We start from the raw sequence: 18,035 nt of genomic DNA, 5'->3' as shown, positions 1-18,035 counted from the left end.
GCTCTGCTGGTCCAAGTAAGCCCCCATGATTGAGGTGAGCCCAGCCCGTGTGACTGGGTGTCTAGGCACTCCGGCACGCAGGCTGGGGATGTGACCACCCTCTAGGGCCTGGCCAAGTACTCAGTAATAAGCATCACCCAGCAGAATGTGAGGTGCACCCAATGGGACCTGTGACCTGCACCCCAGTCCCTGCCCTGGTGGTCTCACAGTGCAGGGCTGACCACTACAGCCCTGAGGGCAAAGCTGCCACCGGGAGCAGAGGACTCTAGAGACGGGACACAGGGCGCAGGAGAGCGCGCAGCAGTCATCCTGAGGACGGGCTCACGGCTCCACGCCAGCCCCAGTGCCCAGCGCTGCAGACACGGAGGTGTCCATGCACATCGCTTTCTCCAGATGCACTTGCCCTATCTCCTCAGCCACCCAGAGGGGCTCCAATCAGCATTCCATTTGCACAGCCTCCCCGTGGGGCAGGAAGGCTGGACACATACCTGCCAGGGACTCACCCCAGCCCTGGCCCTCCTCCACACTCCCCAAGCAGCAGGAGGCCTCCCGGGGTCTGGCTCCCTAGGCGACAGGGTGCCAATGCCCCCAGGGGCACAGTGCCCCTCCTGTGCCTGTGCAGACAGGTTGGGCTCTCCTCTCATCATTGGCCAGTCACCTTGACGCTCAGAAAATCAGGGTGACCTGCAGCCCCACCATCAAATCCCATACCCACTGAAATGTTCCTCGGTGCCCTCAAGCTCCACCCCTGACACCAGGGATTCTCAGAAGAAGCGGCTTGTCAAGTGAGTGGTGGCACCCATGGGCCCCCCAGGATGTTGTCCCCCTTGAGAGATGGCAGAGCTGCCCACAGCCAGGCCAGCTGCATGCATGCAGAAGCACCCAGCCAGCAGGCATTCAGAGTCAGGTAAAGTGCCAGCTGGCCACACCTGTGAGAAGCAACAGAGGCTTGCTGCCAGGCAGACAATGGTTAAATGCTGGGTACTGGGCTTCAGGAAAAAAGCTCTGGTCTGAACTGTGTCCCCAGTTTCTAGGCTGCCTCCCACCCGCCACGTGATGGTGCTGGGAGGGGCTTGGGTCACGAGGATGGAGCCCTCAGAGGGGGATGGTGCTTCCACAGACTGCTCGTGCTTCCCCACAGAGGGCACAGCAAGAAGAGTACGTGACCTGGAGCGCGGCCCTTCCCTGACCATGCCGGTGCCCAGTCCAGGACCTCCAGCCGCCGGAACGCTAAGCAAACAACTTCTGCTGTTTCTGAGCCGCCCTGTCTGTGGTATTGTGTTATCACAGCCTGAACACTCTGAGACGATTTCTATTTTTTTCCACTGTAAGCACATAGAGAATACTACAGAGAGAACACCCTCCTGTGATCCTACCACCCAGATTACCTTTACCATCTTTCATACATATGATCCCTTTTTTCTATAAATACCATACACACAACTTGCTTTTCTCATTCAACAACTCTAAAAGCTCTCTCCCACAAGGCCGTCAACGGTTCCGGTTCAGAACATGCACGAGGGCCTCCAACCAACAGCCTATGCTGAACGTCCAGGTACCTTCCAGATCTTCCCCTCTCCTCCCACGGTGACCGCCCAAGGACTCTGGCCCCACCCCAGCAGGTGACAGCTGAGCCAGGGACCCTGCCACTTCTAGCATGACTGACGGGGCCATGGCTTGCTGCTCCCCAACTTGCCAGCTCCCCAGCTGACCGCCATGGAGAGATGGCTGCGACACTCCACCTGCGGGCCTGACATGGAGTCTCCGTTACATGTGTCAGCATCCACCCTGCCGCGCAGGCACTGCTGGCCCCCTCACCTCGTGTGAGTTGTGCGGCCTCACCACTCCCCAGGACCCTACCTTGTTCTTGAAGTACACCTCGATGGGCATGATGAAGCCAGCATACCCCGACTCCTCCACCTTGTAGGGGGGCTCCTTGCACACTGAAAAGAAACAGATGATGTGCCATCAGCTCCCGGCAGCAGGAAGCACATGCATTCTGCCTCCTCTCTGGGCTCAGTGGGCTCTGCAGGAGGCCGGCTCCCCAGGAGCGGAGATCCCAGACCTGGTCCACATCAGAGGGGTCCCAGGGGAGAGAAGAAGCAGAACAGGAGAAAGAGCACCCCCGCCACCCTGGGGTGGGAGAGTGTGTGGGAAGGGGCCGGAGACCAGCTAAGGCAGAGTAGCCGGCACTGGCCACTGGGCGCATGGGTTCAACCGACTGAGAGCAGCAAGTGAGGCTTGGGCGAGATGCCAGGCCTGGGGAGCCCTGGTCTCCCTGGAGGGCAGATTTTCTGCCGTGCCCACCTCCTTACATCACCCACGTGAGCACGTGACTTGGGGCCCTGCTAGGGGCCAGGGACATAGACACCAGATGGAGGTGACCCAGTCTAAGATGGGGCTTGCTGCCTGGGTTCCACTGCAGCACCTAACCACAGCATCCCCAGGGACCACAGCATCCCCAGGGACCACAGCATCCCCAGGGACCACAGCATCCCCAGGGACCACAGCATCCCCAGGGACGGGGGGGCGGAGGGACAGAGAGAACCCAGGAAGAACACAGAACAGAGGTAAAACGCTCTCGCACAGTCTCACTCTCCAGGATGCACTGTCAACGTTTTGACGTGCACGCTGTCACTACGCGAGTAATGGGAAAACACTGTTCTCCTGCTTGTAGGAAAAACAGGACAGTACAGATCAACCCCTCATGTCCTCCACCCTACCTTCTCCCGTGGCGACCAAGAGGTAGGAAAAAACCCTGCCACCTGTTAACACCTTTACACACGTGTGTGGACTGTAACTCTTAAGTGGGCCACACATGGCTGGAACATAATGACAGGCCAGCATCTTGCACGTGGCCGGCACATGGGGTATGAGGCTTGCTCGGCTGGCCTGACTTCCTGCCAGGGGCGAGGGGGCAGTCATGACCCGGCCATAGGACCCACCACAGCAGTGCCTCCTGGTGGCGCCAGTGGCCAGCTCCTCAGCTGAGCACCAGCAGCGCTGTCACCTGACCTCAGGGCATGAATGTGAGTCATTACTGCCACCAAATGCTGCATTCATTCATTATCCACGTCTGCGGTGTTGGGTGCCCAGATGGTGACAGAGGCCAAGGGCATGCCTCTGGTCCCCAGGAGGGAGCAAGTCACCTTCAGTGGGACAGTCAGCCCACCCGGAAGTCAGGAGCAGCCCTGCCGAGGGGACCACAGGCAGGGAACTCTGTGGGGGTGACCTCAGCCCCAATCCCTATTCCAATAGGCCTCCTGCTCTGTGGTCACCCTCCGTGGGTGCTGACGGGGCACGCCACATGCAGCCCACACCACACCACTTTCTCATTCCCTCTGAAACCTGCACTGCCTGGCATCCCACAGCTCAGGATCCAGGCTGTCCCGTGCTCCCTCAAGGCCACCTTAGCTTCTCCCAGAGAACTTGGGAAAAGGAAAGAAAAAAAACCAAAGTCAATGTCCTCAGAGGGAAGACAAGCTCGACAAATGAAAACAAGATATTTTCAAAAATGAAAATTAGAGAGTAAGAAAGGGCTCTTAGACATTACAAATACAGTATTTACAGTGGTTGAATTCAACAGAAAGACCAGAAAATAAAGTCAACAGAATCTCCCAGAATGTAGGGATTAAAAAAAAATTTTTTTAAGAAAGGTAAGAGGTGCAAAAACAGCAGCTAATATTCATAAAACACCTATTGTGTGCCAGGCAGTATTCCCAGAATCTTATACCATCAACTCCCAACAACACTGTGAGCCAAATGCACTTGTTCCCATTTTACAGATGAGAAAACTTAAACATAGAGAATTTATATAACAAGCATTCTAGAAAGAGAAAACAGAAATTAAACAGATGGAAAGAAATTGTCAGAGAAATAGGAGAGAACCTTCCAAAGCTAAAATGAAGGGCACCAAATGTCCAACATGATGAACAAATGAACCAAAAATGATTCAATATGATGAATAAACAAACCAAAAAAGTCCCCAGAAAGGTCATAAAAACCATCTTAAGTCCTTCTAGAGAAAAAACAAAAACACTAAAAAACACATCACCTGCAACAGAATGAGAAACCAGTAGCATCAGATTCCCCAGAAGATGACAAAGCAACACGTTCAAAGCTCTGAATGATAGTCACTCTCCAACTGGAACATTATACCCAGCTCAACTACCGCTCAAGCGTGGGGCCAGAACAGGCCACTCTAGATACGCAAAGACTTTATTCCCTACACAACTTTCAACAGAAATTGCTTCAGTAATTAGTCTCTTGGGAAACTTCTTGATAAATTACTCCAGTAAAACAGGAAAATGAACCAAAACACAGGGTGTTAGGTGAATCCCTGAGGAGAAAAAGTAAAGTAAGTCCCAGTGTGATGGCTAATGAGGTGGTCTGGAGAGGAGCCAGTTCTAATCGGAAGAGGAAGGGGCTGGAATGAAATACCCTGAGGAAGAGGGGAGTCTCCACTAAATAAATGAAATGATGGGGGTATGGAGAAAAAGGCAAAGCACCTCTGATGAAAAAGACAAATGCAGGGATGGGGAGGAAGAAGCAAAAGGTGTTCACAAAGCCACAGGCCAAATATGAAGCCAAGTAAATGGGGCCAAATTTCTTTTTTCTTATTTTGGCTGAGCTAGGCCTTTACTGCAGCACGAGGGCTTCTCTCCAGCTGCGTACTCAGAGAGCCTCTCCAGTTGTGGCACATGGCCTCTCTAGTTGCTGCATGCGTGCTTAATTGCCTGATGGCATGTGGGATCTTAAGCTTCCCTGGTGGTTCAGCAGTAAAGAATTTGCCTGCAATGCAGGAGTCGTGAGAGACACGGGTTCGATCCCTGGGTTGGGAGGATCCCTGGGAGAAGGAACTGGCATCCCACTCCAGTATTCTTGCCTGGAGAATCCCCAGACAGAGGAGCCTGGCAGGCTACAGTCTATGGGGTTGCAAAGAGTCAAGACAGGACTTAGCAAATCAGTAAGAACAATGTGGGATCTTAGTTCCCAAATCAAGGATCAAACCCATGTCCCCTGTATTGGCAGGTGAATTCTTAACCCCTGGACCAGCTGGGAAGTAACAAAACTGGGCCAAGTTTTAAGCAAGGATGACAAAAAAGATCCTATCTGATCTTGGCATGACCTTGAGCATTCTCCTTGGAGCAAGTGGCCCAGAGTTCAAAGAGAACCATCCCGATGGTGGAGAGCATCAATATAGTCAGTGACCCTCACAGTTTCCGACTTCTAGACTTACTCTCTAACCTGGAGCAGAACAACCTTAACCAAGTTGAATGTAGCTCCCAGAAGGGGCATAAGGGTCAAGGAAGACGGGCTGCTCCTGCCCTTCTCTTCCTAAGTAGAAAGTCAGGAGACCCTGGCCAAAGCCGACAGCTTTGGAGAATCCATCCATTCTCTTGGCAAACATTTAGAAAGCACCTACTGGATCCTTTCAGCCCCAGGGATACAGCAGCAAACTGTGGCCAAATGCAAACCCCTTGCTTGGCAGGGATGTGAGGAGGCGAAGCTTAGGAAAGAGTCTGAGCTTTCATGTTAGAAAGTTAATAAATTTTTAAAGTGAAAAATCTACAAATAAGAAGTGAATTCGCTTCTACCACTTTAAAGTGGTAAGGAAGGGACACAACCCAGAAAGGACTAGAAGGCTGCCCCTGGGGCAGGACCACCATTGATGAGTTGGGAGGTGGAGATGCCCACCAGGTACATTCCTGGTGGGTCTGTGCGGGGTGTATATTCTGATTTAAGACACTTTTTAAGCAAATAAAGTATAACTTCAGAGGCTGGAGTCCTGTAAGGAATTCACTGGCTGCTTCACCTTATCTGTTTTTCCCTGATCACTAAACAAATGGCAAACAGACATCTACCACCTAATTCACGTGATGCAGGGTGGCTCAGTAGTAAAGCATCCACCTGCCAATGCAGAAGACACGGGTTCGCTTCCTGGGTCGGAAAGATCCCCTGGAGAAGGAAATGGCACCCCACTCCAGTATCCTTGCCTGGGAAATCCCATGGACAGAGGAGCCTGGGGGGCTACAGCCCATGGGGTCACAAACAGTCGGACACGACTGAGTGTCACAACAACCACCACCACATGAGGCAGCTGCCCTCTACATAGAGGCTGCACCCACAGGCTTTGCAAACAAGGACGGTTCAGCTACTCAACTCTGACTGCAAACTGCCTCTGCTAAACAGCATGCTTCACCCAAAATCCATTTTTCAGACACTGGGAGCTTGGAGGATGTGCCACTTCCACGTGACCACAAATAGGTGACCAGGCCTCTTGGGAGCTCCGTCTCCACACCGAGACATGGAAGGGGATCCTGGGCACCGCCACCCCCGCCAACACCACAGTCTCTGTGAGTGGCTGGGAGAGAAGGGGACTGGACAGGAGAGGGAAAGCAGGTGCCCGGCCAGGAGGAGGCAGCCCGGCTTCTGCTGCTCCATGGCACAGTCAGTGACCGCGGAATGAACGGACTGACCAAGCACCAACCAAAACCGGCAGACCCGGCCCACGCCACGTGGACCCCTGCTTTAAAGCTCGGGCAGCTTATCAAGACCCCTGAGCCTGCTTCCTCTTCTGTAAAAGAGGGTTGTGGGGCAAACAAAAAGAGCTTACGAGCAAAGCGTGCCTGATAAGTGGCATGTAGTATTATTATTATTACTACTACTATTACTACCAGGTGCTTTCCAGGTATCTGCTATTATCAGGAGCCCGATCTGCTCTCTCCAAGAGGCTCAGAGAGGAAAGAAGGAAGAGAACTGAAAAGTCAGGAAAGGAGAAATGAAGGAAAGGAAGAGCTGAAAGCCGATGGAAGAATCCAGAAGGAAGAACAATGGCCACTAACTATGCCACTAGGAATCTGGAGCTGCCGTCTCCCCCAAACCAGGAGTGTCTACTTCTGTGACACACGTCACCTTCTGGCTGGACAGTAAGACACTTGTTGGCCCTGGCCCAGGCCCCAGTGGGTCCCAGGAGGCTCCATACTCTCATCTCACCCAGTGCAGCCTCACCCCCAACCCTCTGGGCCCACTGCAGCCCCGCAGCCGCTCTCCCTGCCCCGAAGCCCTTCTGGAGCACAGGGTCCTTTGTTCCTTTATCAGCACATCCATTCGAGGACTATTTATGGGACCCCTGTGACATGCTAGGCTTCACGCAGGGTACCAAATAGTGACATGACAGACAGGCCCCGACCCCACAGAGCTCCCCAATTCCCCATCAAATTCTCCAGGAAGCGGCCTCTGACCCAGCACCCTGGGCAAGTTCCTGTGACTCACAGGCGCAGGACAGCCTGAGGGGGAAACGGGGAGGAGGCGGGGGCAGTACGCCTCCCTTTTCTGGTCCAGCCCCACACGACAGGGGCTCTGGAAAGGGCATCTCTCCTCTGCCGACACGGGCCCAGTGAGCAACTTCCTGCTTACTCACGGGGTGGTCATACACCACCCTGCCCACCCTCCAACCCGGGCCACATACTCTGGGTACTCCTCAGAGCCGGAGCCTCAGTAATGACAAGACACCCGTCACCACCTCTGCTGGGCTATCCTGACAACCAAGTTCACAGCTGAGGGGGAAGGGGGAGTGGGGGGTACCCCCGTGCGGGGGCAGAGCAGTGCTGGCCAAGGAGTTCAGGCCAGCTGCTCCCCAGGGAGGGGGGCACTCACCCCGCTTGGGCTTGGGGAAGCTGTCGTGCAGCCGGAAGACCACCTTCTCCACGAAGTGCTGGATCTCGCACTGCTCGGGGCCGCGGACGAACACCATCCAGTCATGCGTGAACCCCTCCGTGGTGGGCTTCTTGCGCAGCTGGGCGCGATGTCCCAGCTCTAACTTGACCTGGACAGTGCACTGCAGGGAGAGAGGCAGCAGCAGGGTCAGCGCAGAGCCCAGGGCCGTGGGGTGTGGGCTGCCCCCTCCATCCGTCCTCCACCCCACCCCAGGTGGCATACAGCGCCCGGAAGTGAAGGGACTCCGGGAGGCTCCAGTCACGGGTGGGGAGCACGTGCTTGTTCTGCATGCTCTGTCTCCCCAGCGAGCCCACCTGGGGCCCCGCATCTCCACCCAGTCACCCCAGGACCCAGGCACCTGCGGCCCCCCACTCCCCCAGGCTCTGCACAGCCCGCTGGCTCCTCTCATTGAGGTCTCAGCTTGACAGCTGCTTCCTCAGGGAAGCCTTCCCTGACCACCCAGTCTGAAAGCACCCACTCCCTGCCCCACAGCTCTTCACCACGTGGCCCTCTCAGCACCCTCCACCATCGGAAACCACCTGCTAGCAGCTTGCCTGGTCTGCTCTTAGGGTGGCAGCGTGTCCGGAGCAGTAATGCTCTCCAAGATCTCCCGAAAAAAGAACAGTGTGACCCGTGAGGGAGGGGCTGGTGCCAGGACCGGAGGCTACCGAGATCCACTGATACTCAAGCCCCTTGCATAAAAAGGCTTAGCACTTACAGGTGACCTATGGACGTCCTCCGACAGACTTGACATCATCTCTGGGTTACTTATAATACCTCGTACAACACAGATGCTATGCAAACAGTTATAAATACAGGTAAGTGCTATGTCAACAGTGCCACGGCACAGCAAATTCAAGTTTTACTTTTCGGCACCTTCTGTAATTTTTTTTCCCAAATTATTTTCGATCCACAACTGACTGAATATATGGATGCGGAACACATCAATCTGAAGAGTGGGCTGTACCTCACTCTACGAGTGAGGCAACCAAGGCTCTGAGACTGAGCCGCTGTGAGGCCATGAGAGATGGCTCTGCTGTATGGAGATTCAGGCCCGTGTGTGGGGGTCACCCAAGGGCCACTCTGCTGTCCTGGCCAACCCACGCCAGTCCTTGATTAAAGCCTTGTCATCATCCATCATCCCACAGAGTGCCTCCCAGAGAACAGAGACCCTGAGGGTCACCTGAGTCACCCACACCAATGATGGTTTGCAGTGAGAATGGGTTGGGGGGGGGGGTCCAAGAAAGAAGCCACCTGGGGACGGGTGCAGGTGGGCCACGGCCTCAGCAGCCAGACTCCCCTCCTCTCACACACTTTGGCCTCTCCCCACTAAGAGAGCAGCCCCCACACTTCACAAACTCTGGAGCGCCAACAGGGACCCACTGCACACACCACTCTAGCCTGGAAAACCCTCTCTGAAGTTCCTTCACACAGAGCCTGACACCTAGTATCAAAACCAAGAACATTATAAAGAAGGCGGAGGCCAAGTGGACACTTGCTTCTAAGTGCCAAGATAACCAGGGGCACGCGGGCCGCCAGATCCCACACATCCTGGAGGAGACGCCCCCGCCAGGCTCAGCAGCCCGGGCCTGGACCAGAAGCCTCTCTCTGCGGCCTCCGCCCCCTTTCTCACTGCCAGACCCCAAGCACCCCCAGGGGCCACAGCCCCTCTGGCGCTGCCTCTTTCACCCGTTTAGCCCCCGCCACCAGCATCCTTCTGCTCTTCCCCCCCTCCTCCTGCTCGGTCACTGCCTGGGACACAGGGCTCACCCTTCTCGGACTGAGTCAAGTCCAAAAGCCTCAGCACAGCTCCCACCTGCGTTCCCCCAAGTCTGGGATCCTCCTGATTCACCATGTTTTCACCTGATTCAGACAGAGGATGCTGCAGAGCCGTGCACACACACACACACATACACACACGTGCACTTGCTCTCAAGCAGCTGCTGCCAAGCTTTGGACACACCGTAGGGGCTGTGAACCAAGGATGCATGGGGAATGCACACACCCTGATTCCCCGTTCTGTCAGGCACCAGCCATTCCCAAACGCAGGCATGCCTGCTCCTTCCCAGTGTGAGCCCACAGCCAGGGAGCCCTCACTCACTTCTCTGCAGACTGAACTTCCACTCATCCCTGACGCCCTGGCTCAGGGCTGCTCTCTCCAGAGCCCTATCTGATCAGTCCCCACAGTGGAAACCAAATAGGCCCTGGTCTCCACAACCATCCGCAAACAGCCAGCTCCTTGGTGTGCTTCAACCCAACCCTGCTCCTGAGCACCCTAGGCTGTCTCCAATTACCCTCTATCCTGGAACCACACTACTCGAGGTATCAACTACACAGGATTAAACTAGAGAGGCTTCCTAAATCAAGGAGTTCTAAGTGGCGCATTCTGAGGGGAAGGGCCGAGATGACAGTTAAGTATAGGGTGGTCTCCTCATGTGGACTGGTGGGAGGCTGTGGGTGCTGAGTGAGCTATAAAAACAGCAGGAGCCCTTCCCCTGCTGGCAGGACCACAGTCCCAGGAGACTGCTCAGAAGTAGAGCAGAGAGACCCCCCAAGGGCTGGCCCACTGGCAGAAGGGGTGGGGATCCAGATGGAGTATTTCGATTTAACACAAGAGAAGTGACTGCCAGCTACACGCAGGTGATGGAGTCAGGGAAACGGCACTGAGTGAGAAGTACCCCGGGCAACTGTGTATGGTCTGGGCTGAAGGCAAACTAGGACAGACAGACGGACCACAAGCCTGCTGGGAGGCAACTGGAGGGAGTGGCTAGAAAAGGAGCCTGAAACAAGGGAGCTGGGAGGACCTGTGGGCAGATGGAGGAAAGACAGGAGACCCTGGGCAGCTGGGAGACTGTGATGCCCGTGGAACCTGGCCGGGCAGAGCAGTGGCGGGGGGATGGGGACACTTGAAGGGAAATACCCCACCAAAAGCTGGAGGAAAGGACGGGACGTCTGGATAAACAAGTCAAGCTCAAATCAGCCACAAGCTTCTATTCGCAGAGCACTGCTTATGGGCAACGTTCAAAATAAACAAATCCCGATGATGTTTACATGGTCCCGAATAGGCCATAATCACCCCCCACACCCTATACTGAGTGTGTAACACACTCTGCCTCACACACCCTATACATGAGTGTATAGCACACTCTGCCTTCTCTCCAACCTGTTCTAAGGCTGAGAAGTCAGGAGACAATCCCTGGACTGGGGGCAAGGTTCCAGGTGGGAAGCCAGATCATGATGACGAGACCCTGGGAACAGCTTCCGGTATTCAGAACTAAATCCCAGGTCTGCTGTTCACCTGGCCAGAGACCCACAATCCTGCTCCCACCTTGGCCGCACGCCCGGCATGTCTCATCACATGGGGTTCCCACCCAGGGCACACCAGCAGGCAGCAGAGCCGTGATTGTGAAAGAAGGGAAGACCACAGCTCCATCCGAGGGGGAAGATGGGAGTGCCAAAAAGTCGCGCCACAGGCCAAAGTAAACAGGAAGGTTCTGAAGAGTGATGGGTAATCTTTGTTGCCGGCGGGCCATGCCCAAAGCCCCGCCTGGGCCCAGGCAGCATCTCTGCCCTCGGGGGCTGGCGCCAGCTCAGCCTCAACAACCCCAGACCCCAGGGGCCGAGGACCATGCTATGCACCGCTGTACCCAGGAGAGGGGGTCTCCTTCAAGTGTTGGAATCTTCTGAGAAGTAAAGATGGTAGAATCACACAGATCTGGGGACACGATATGAGGAAAAAAAATCACTGAATCAGTGAGACGCTGGAGCTACACTGAAGCAGAGGCAGGCAAAGCTGAGCCCCTGCCAGCTACTCCAGCTTGGCGAGTCTCGGTGATTTATTACCTGCTCTGCCCTTCCCTCCCCACTCCACCTGGACTCACCCGTTCAGCAGAACCGAGCAACTGAAGCAGACCCTCAGCCGCTGCTCCAGGAAGGGTGTCCACTGTCGCCGGGTTAACAAGCCTGTGCTGCCCCAACTGACACCTCTCACCTGCCACTTGGCTGCCAGGAGGTGGCAGAGCCTCTGGGGGCGAGGGCGGGCCTCGGTCACTGCCTTGGTTCAGCATTTCATCTGGGGGCTACTTCACCATCCCCTCCTCCAACAAAAGCCCAGAACAAAGGGGCACATTCCAACCCTGCCCTGGAAGGGGTTAACTATCCTACCTCTGGGAAAACCTCCCTAAAACCTGAGCAGAACGAGAGCTCCCAGGGCCATCTGGGGACAGTTAAGCTTGGGCTGAGGGCCTCCACCAGGCGCTACCCTAGCTCCAGGCCAACTGGCAGTAGGCACTTGGAACCCCACGGCCAGAATCCTAAGTCCTGCAAAGCAGGCCAACGCCTCGGCTGGCCCAGATCCCTCCAGGTGTGGAGGCCTTGCCAGCCTGGGGCCCACAGCTCCTCTTACCTCACAGCCCTTGCTCCCCCAGATCCTTCCCGAAGCCTTCAAACTGAGAACCCAGCCAGCGCCCAGCCCCAAAAGGCAGGTCTTCTACACCGAGTGTCTGTAAGATTTCCCCAGCTCTGCTAGTGGGAATTCTCTTCAGCAGACACCCTTCCCTCTGGGAATTCGCACTTTACCAAGTGGCCTAGTTATGCCTGAAGTCTGGCGGCTGCTGTGAATTCCCTCAGATGCACAATCCCCTCCCCTCCCAGGAGAAAGAATCACCAAGGGACCCCTCATTGGCCTGGGATGATTCTGCCAAGTCTGACGGGACCCAGCAGGGTCACTGGCCATGTGGTCCACACACAGCCACAAAGAGGGATGGAAGGGGGCAGGGGACTGGCCCCACAGAACCACAGCCACACAAACCCAAAGAAAATGCTCTTCACAGAACTTTCTCCCTGGCGGCCTTGCGGGGGCTCCCAGAGCAGCCACTGAATCAGAGCTGGCTCCAGCTGTCCCTCCCTGTGTCAATCCTTTCAAGCAGGGACCACCTGCCCAGAGGTGGGGACCTCTCACAAGAGCCACAGGAGGGCCTGGGCCTCTGACCCCTGGCCCACAGAGGGCTGGTGGCTGCCCCTGCACCCTCTTCTGGTTCTGACCAGCCTCAGTCCTGGGGCACAAGATTAATGACAAAGTGACAAGGACTCAATGAGTGTGTCTCTGGACACTAAGGATAAGCAAGCAGACCTAAGTGTGTGCTGAGTCCCTTCAGTTGTGTCTGACTCTTTGCGGTCCTATGGACCACAGCCCACCAGGACCCTCTGTCCAAAGGATTCCCCAGGAAAGAATACTGGAGTTGGCTGCCATGACTTCTCTAGGGGGATCTTCCCGGCCGACCAGGGATCACGCCCGTATCTCTTACATCGCCTGTATAGGAGGCAGATTCTTTACCACTAGGGCCACCTGTGCAGACCATGGGGATATAAGCACATACACCCACGATCCTCAGGGCTGTCAGGGGGCTGGGCAGCCTGACCTCCAGCAGCCCAGCAGGGAGGCCTGGCACCAGAAATATTAATACTTTAAATCTGTAGGGAGCGCCCACCAACGTGTGGACAATATGCTGGCTGACCCCAGAGCTCCCCAGGGAGCAGCCTCGGGAGATTCTGAACACGCACAACCAGATGAAGGCATCTCTCCCAGAGCCAGTGGGCCTGGTGACAAAGGGAGCGGCTCCCAGCCCCTTTTATTAAACCGACAGTTGGTAAAGCTAAGTGCAAAACTTCACGTTACAAACTGTGGGGGACACGAAGGGAAGTTGTTAGGCTCTGGCCCCCACTCTTAAGCACGTTACAACACAGCTTTAAAGCCTGGCAGACTGACCTGCTGGATGACAGCTTCAGAGCCGGGTTGGCCCGAGGTTCTCTGGAAAAGGTCTGGGGAAAGAGGGAGAGATCCCCAAGCATGCCCCCAGCCTCGACTCCACTGTGGGCCTTCCTCCACCGTGAGAAACACACCTCCCTTCCAGAGCAGCAGAGCATGGTCACAGAAAGCTGTTCCCAAGTCCAGGCTTAGCAGATGAAGCGTTATCGAGCGTCAGTTCAACCTGTGGTTCAACGGGTCGGCCGCCCACTTCAGCAGCCAGGCCCGACACTTCTGCAAAGGAGGAACCCCTGGGCCTTTGGGGAACAGGACCCCCAGACACTGACACCACTTCTAGCTCCCTAGGCAGCCCCCGGCCCCGGAGCAAACTTTCCCACCTTTTCAGCATCTGCTCAGTCTGTAGCCAGGCCCATTCCTTCCCCACTGTCTTTGTAGATCATATGCCTGTCAGCCATGACCCCTAAATAAGTAAAGACCTGCCCCCCAAGATACATCACCACGTTCCCTCTAAAAAAATACAAATCCTGAGATTTCCCTGGTGGCCAGTGGTTAAGACTCTGCACTCCCACTGTAGGAGGCACAAGTCTGATCTCTGGTTGGGGAACTAAGATGGATTTCCCAGGTGATGAGGTGGTCAAGAAACCACCTGTCAATGCAGGGGATGCAAGATACGGGTTTAATCCCTGTGTTGAGAAGATCCCCTAGAGGAGAAAATGGCTACCCACTCCAGTATTCTTGCCTGGACAACCCCAAGGACAGAGGAGCCTAACGGGTTGCAGTCCACGGGGTCATAAGAATCGGACATGACTTAGCCACTGAGCACACAGGCATGGGGAACTGAGATCCCACCAACTGCAGAGGCCAAAAAGAAAAACCCACCATCAAATCCCAAAGAAAATAGACGAGTAACTACAGCCTAGAGGTTGGAGGGATCAGACAGGTGGGTGTATGGTCAGGGCAAAGGGAACCAGAATGACTTTTCCCTGGGAGCCCAGAGCCAAATGCAGAACTCCCTCTTTTCTCAGCTGGGCCAGAAAGTTGTAGAGAACACACCAGGAAGGCCAAGAGAACCAAAATCTCCCGAAGCAAGCAGGCCTGGGGGAAAAACCCACTGTTCCTCATCACACTGAGGCCTTCACAGGTGTGGGGTGTCCGGGGGGAGGCAGAGAAGGCCGACTCTGCTGGATTCAAAGGGTCCCCACCCCCACCCCACAGCCAGATCCAGTACCAGAAGTCCTCCTGGACTGCTTACAGCTGGCTCACCCATTCAGATCGATAAGGGACACCATTCTCTCCTGCCCCTTCTCTCCTGCCTCCCCTGGGGCTGTGAGGAAGGGACAGGGCTCAGAGCTGGGGCCTCTCCCTCCCACATTTGCATGAGAACACAGCCCAGATGAGAACTGGACTGGGGTGGCACAGGCCTTCCTCTGGGGCCGGTTTCACTTGCACGCGCAAAGATTCGGAGCAGCGCTGTCCAGTGGAAACTCCTGCCATGGAGGAAAGGTCACCTCTTCACACTGCCCAACGAGGTGGCACCTCAGGAGTGGTGGTTCCTGAATACCTAAGACGTGGCTAGTACAAGAGAGGAACCGACTTTTTCACTCTGGTTCAAGTCTGAATCACAACTGCCAGCAACTGTCACACCAGACAATGGTGGGATGGTGCTCTTTGGTCCAGGGGGCTCACCTGCCCCCTGAGCAGGACTGTTGTCTCCCTGCATTGCCAGCCCAGAACACTGCCCTGTCTCACTCAGAGACAACCACAGCCTGCCAGGGGCCCCACATCATAAGGTGAATGGATGTCCATGGGCCTGAAATGTCTCCCTGGGGGCCCAGTGGGGTAAGGGGCAGAAGTCCTGCTCTGCACCTGCACGGTGTCCAGCAAGACTTTCCCAGGGTCCAGCTGCCTTAAGAGTGGACACTGAAGGCTATTTTGTTTCCTAACTCAATACAGATTGGAGGCCTCAAGCTTGGTCCCTTCAAGGAAAATGAACTCACCCCACACTGCAGAAATCCCCATTCAGCTATCATAAACTATGCCTCACCTCTTGAGAGAAAGGTACAGTACCAAGGATGAAGTGAAATTGTAGTAAGAGGGTGCCCTGAGCACAGGATTCAGTGATCCTGGGCCACTCGGCAGCCAGGATGGGCACGGGGGTATGCCTCCTGCACCCCCACCCCTGAAACCCAACTGCCACACAGCGCCTCACCAGCCAGAGCCGCCTGAGTGGCGCCGACAGTCAGGGACGCCCCAACCTGCCCTCACTAAAAGCGGGGAATTCAGCTGCCACCCCCACAGCCCCACACCGCCTTTCCTGGCCTCACGCCCCGGGAAGCCAGGGGCAGCAGACGAGGGTGAGGAGAGACCTGATCCTATGTAGGGAGCTGCAATGGTCCCAGGCTTGATGAGTTTACCGAAACTGGCTCTGGGTTTCCAAACCAAAGGGAGAGGGTCTGTGGGGGGGAATAGGGGGCGGGGAGGCTGGGGAACACTCTGGGTTTGCACCAAGTCTCTGGGTGGAGGCTCCAAGATGCTGGGGAAGGCAGGGAACATGGGGGTATACAGGAGCTGGGTGGAGGACAGCAGGTCAAAGTCACAGCACCAGACTAGGGGATGTTGGAAGGAAGTGGGCAACCATGAACATCAGGAAAGAGACATGGGGGTCTCTGCAGGGAGGATAGCTGTGGTTCCAGGAACCAGATCCAGCTCTGGATTGGGGGGCTGGGGGGCAATGTGGGGCAGCGTCAGGGTCACAGGGGCAAAGAGGGCCCAAAGTGAGGGGAGTGAGGCATCTGGTGTGTGAAGGGCGTGGGGGCTCCAGATCAGAGTAGAAATGGTCCCTGGATCTGGTCAAAGAGGGTCTGAAGGTGAAGAGACAGCCCTTTGGGTCCCTGGAACCCAAAGGAGAGTGATCAGAGCAGAGGGGGCTGAGGAAGCCAGCCCAGGTCTGAAACGAAGGATGTTCAAGGCAGGCCGGGGTCCTGGTGGGAAAAGGCCTGGGACCTCGCCGGCGTTTGAGGAGAGAGCTGGGGCTGAGCTGGGGCTGAGGCAGGGGCAGGATCAGAGGGGAGAGAGGTTAGGGTGGGCCTGGGTTCAAAGGAGGAGGCTGCAAACCAGGAGTTCTGGAGGGACTCAACCCCCAGCAAAGGTTTAATGTGGAGAACAGACAGAGTTTGAGAGGAAGCAGGGCCAAGGGGCCAGAGCGGGCAGGAGACGCCAACTGCCCTGGATTCAGAGAGGAAAGGGGGTACAGGCCGGATCAAAGGACTCTAAAGGGACCCCCGGGGATGGCTGTGGGGACTCATGATTGAGCCAGCGTCCGGAGGGATGTCCCGGGGGGGATGCTCTGGGTTGGTCTGGGGTCGCAAGGGGAGTCCCAAGGTAATCCAGGCGAGGCTGGGGTCCCGAGGAGGGTCCCAGAGGGTCTGGGTTGTAGTGGGGTCACAAGAGGTGTCCCACGGGGATCTGGGCCGGACCGGGGTTGCGAGGGCCATTCCAGAGGGCTCTGGGCAGCCAGGGACCAAGATTCACAGGGGAGTCTGAGGCGTTGTAACCCGGCGGGGTCGCGGATGGGGGAGGGGCGCCCCCGCCCCACATAAAGGCCCGGGGGAGCGGTGGGCGCGCACAAAGCGGGGCGGGCGGGCGCCGAGCGGGAGCGGAGAGGCCGGGACCGAGGAGGGCTGGGCCGGGCGGGCGGGTAAGGGAGGGAAGAAGGGAGGGAGGGAGGGGGGCCCGGCGGGCGGCGCGGGCTGCGCTGGGGCGGCGCGGCCGTTCCTCACCTGATTGTCCATGGCTGGCGCCCCGCCCCGCCCCCGGGCCCCGCGTTGCTCGCCGCCGCCGCCGCCGCTCAGCGCCGCCCCGCCGCCCTCATTGTCTGTCAGGCGCCGCCGCCGCCGCTCCCGGCCGCCCGCCCGCCCGCCAGCCCCGCGGAACCGGAAACCACCGCCAGCCCGGGTCGCGCACCGACCGCGGGCCCCCGCCGCAGACTCGGGCCAGCCGCCCGGACTGACAGGGGTCTGGGCCAATCGACGATACGGACAGCCACTCGTAGGGTGGGACTTCCGGCCTGCTGGGGGCCTGCCGGGCTGCGGTCGGAGGGACGAAGCCCGCAGCCAATGGGGTGCCCGGACCGGAGGGGCGGGAGGAGGGAGGGAGGGAGGCGCGAGGCGAGCCCAGCAGAAGGGAGCGCGAGGTGTGCGCCGCACGTGGAGGGGGGCGGGGGCGGGACAAGTGCGCCGCGCCTGCGCACTGTGGTCCGCAGGGGGCGCTGCCCGGTGGCCCGAGCATCCCTGGGGCCCGAGCTGAGCTGGGCCCGAGCTGAGCTGGCGGTTGGAACGCTGGAGAGGCATCCCCAGGGACATTTTTGTTTCCTGGCCACGTGTTGCTACTGTGTGATGGAATGAGCCCTGGGCTCTGGCACTACTGATTAATTTTACAATCCTGGATCTCTCTCATGGTTCACTCCCTTCCTCCCCTGAGGGTCAGTTTGCATCAATAAAATGGGGACTATCACAGTACCTTTTGATGATAGTTCATGCTAGTCTGAATG

At 56.8% G+C, this 18,035-nt stretch overlaps 1 protein-coding gene across 2 annotated transcripts in view; it reads right to left on the bottom strand.

Annotated features, from left to right (window-relative positions):
• The window catches only part of MLLT1 (MLLT1 super elongation complex subunit), a 67,173-nt gene extending 49,692 nt beyond the window's left edge, over nucleotides 1-17,481 (bottom strand). Inside the window, exons 1-3 of one of the 2 annotated variants that reach the window (XM_069591364.1) lie at nucleotides 17,266-17,481; nucleotides 7,660-7,840; nucleotides 1,861-1,943 (exon numbers count right to left, since the gene is read on the bottom strand). In XM_069591364.1, coding sequence (XP_069447465.1) covers nucleotides 1,861-1,943; nucleotides 7,660-7,840; nucleotides 17,266-17,277 — 276 coding nt within the window. In that variant the 5' untranslated portion in view covers nucleotides 17,278-17,481. The remainder of the gene's footprint in view (nucleotides 1-1,860; nucleotides 1,944-7,659; nucleotides 7,841-17,265) is intronic. The other variant, XM_069591365.1, reaches the window with a different exon arrangement.
• Between the last annotated feature and the right edge of the window lie 554 nt (nucleotides 17,482-18,035).

The sequence above is a fragment of the Ovis canadensis genome, chromosome 5 (assembly GCF_042477335.2).
Source record: "Ovis canadensis isolate MfBH-ARS-UI-01 breed Bighorn chromosome 5, ARS-UI_OviCan_v2, whole genome shotgun sequence".
Lineage (NCBI taxonomy): Eukaryota > Metazoa > Chordata > Mammalia > Artiodactyla > Bovidae > Ovis > Ovis canadensis.
This window is presented reverse-complemented; position numbering and strand designations above follow the sequence as displayed.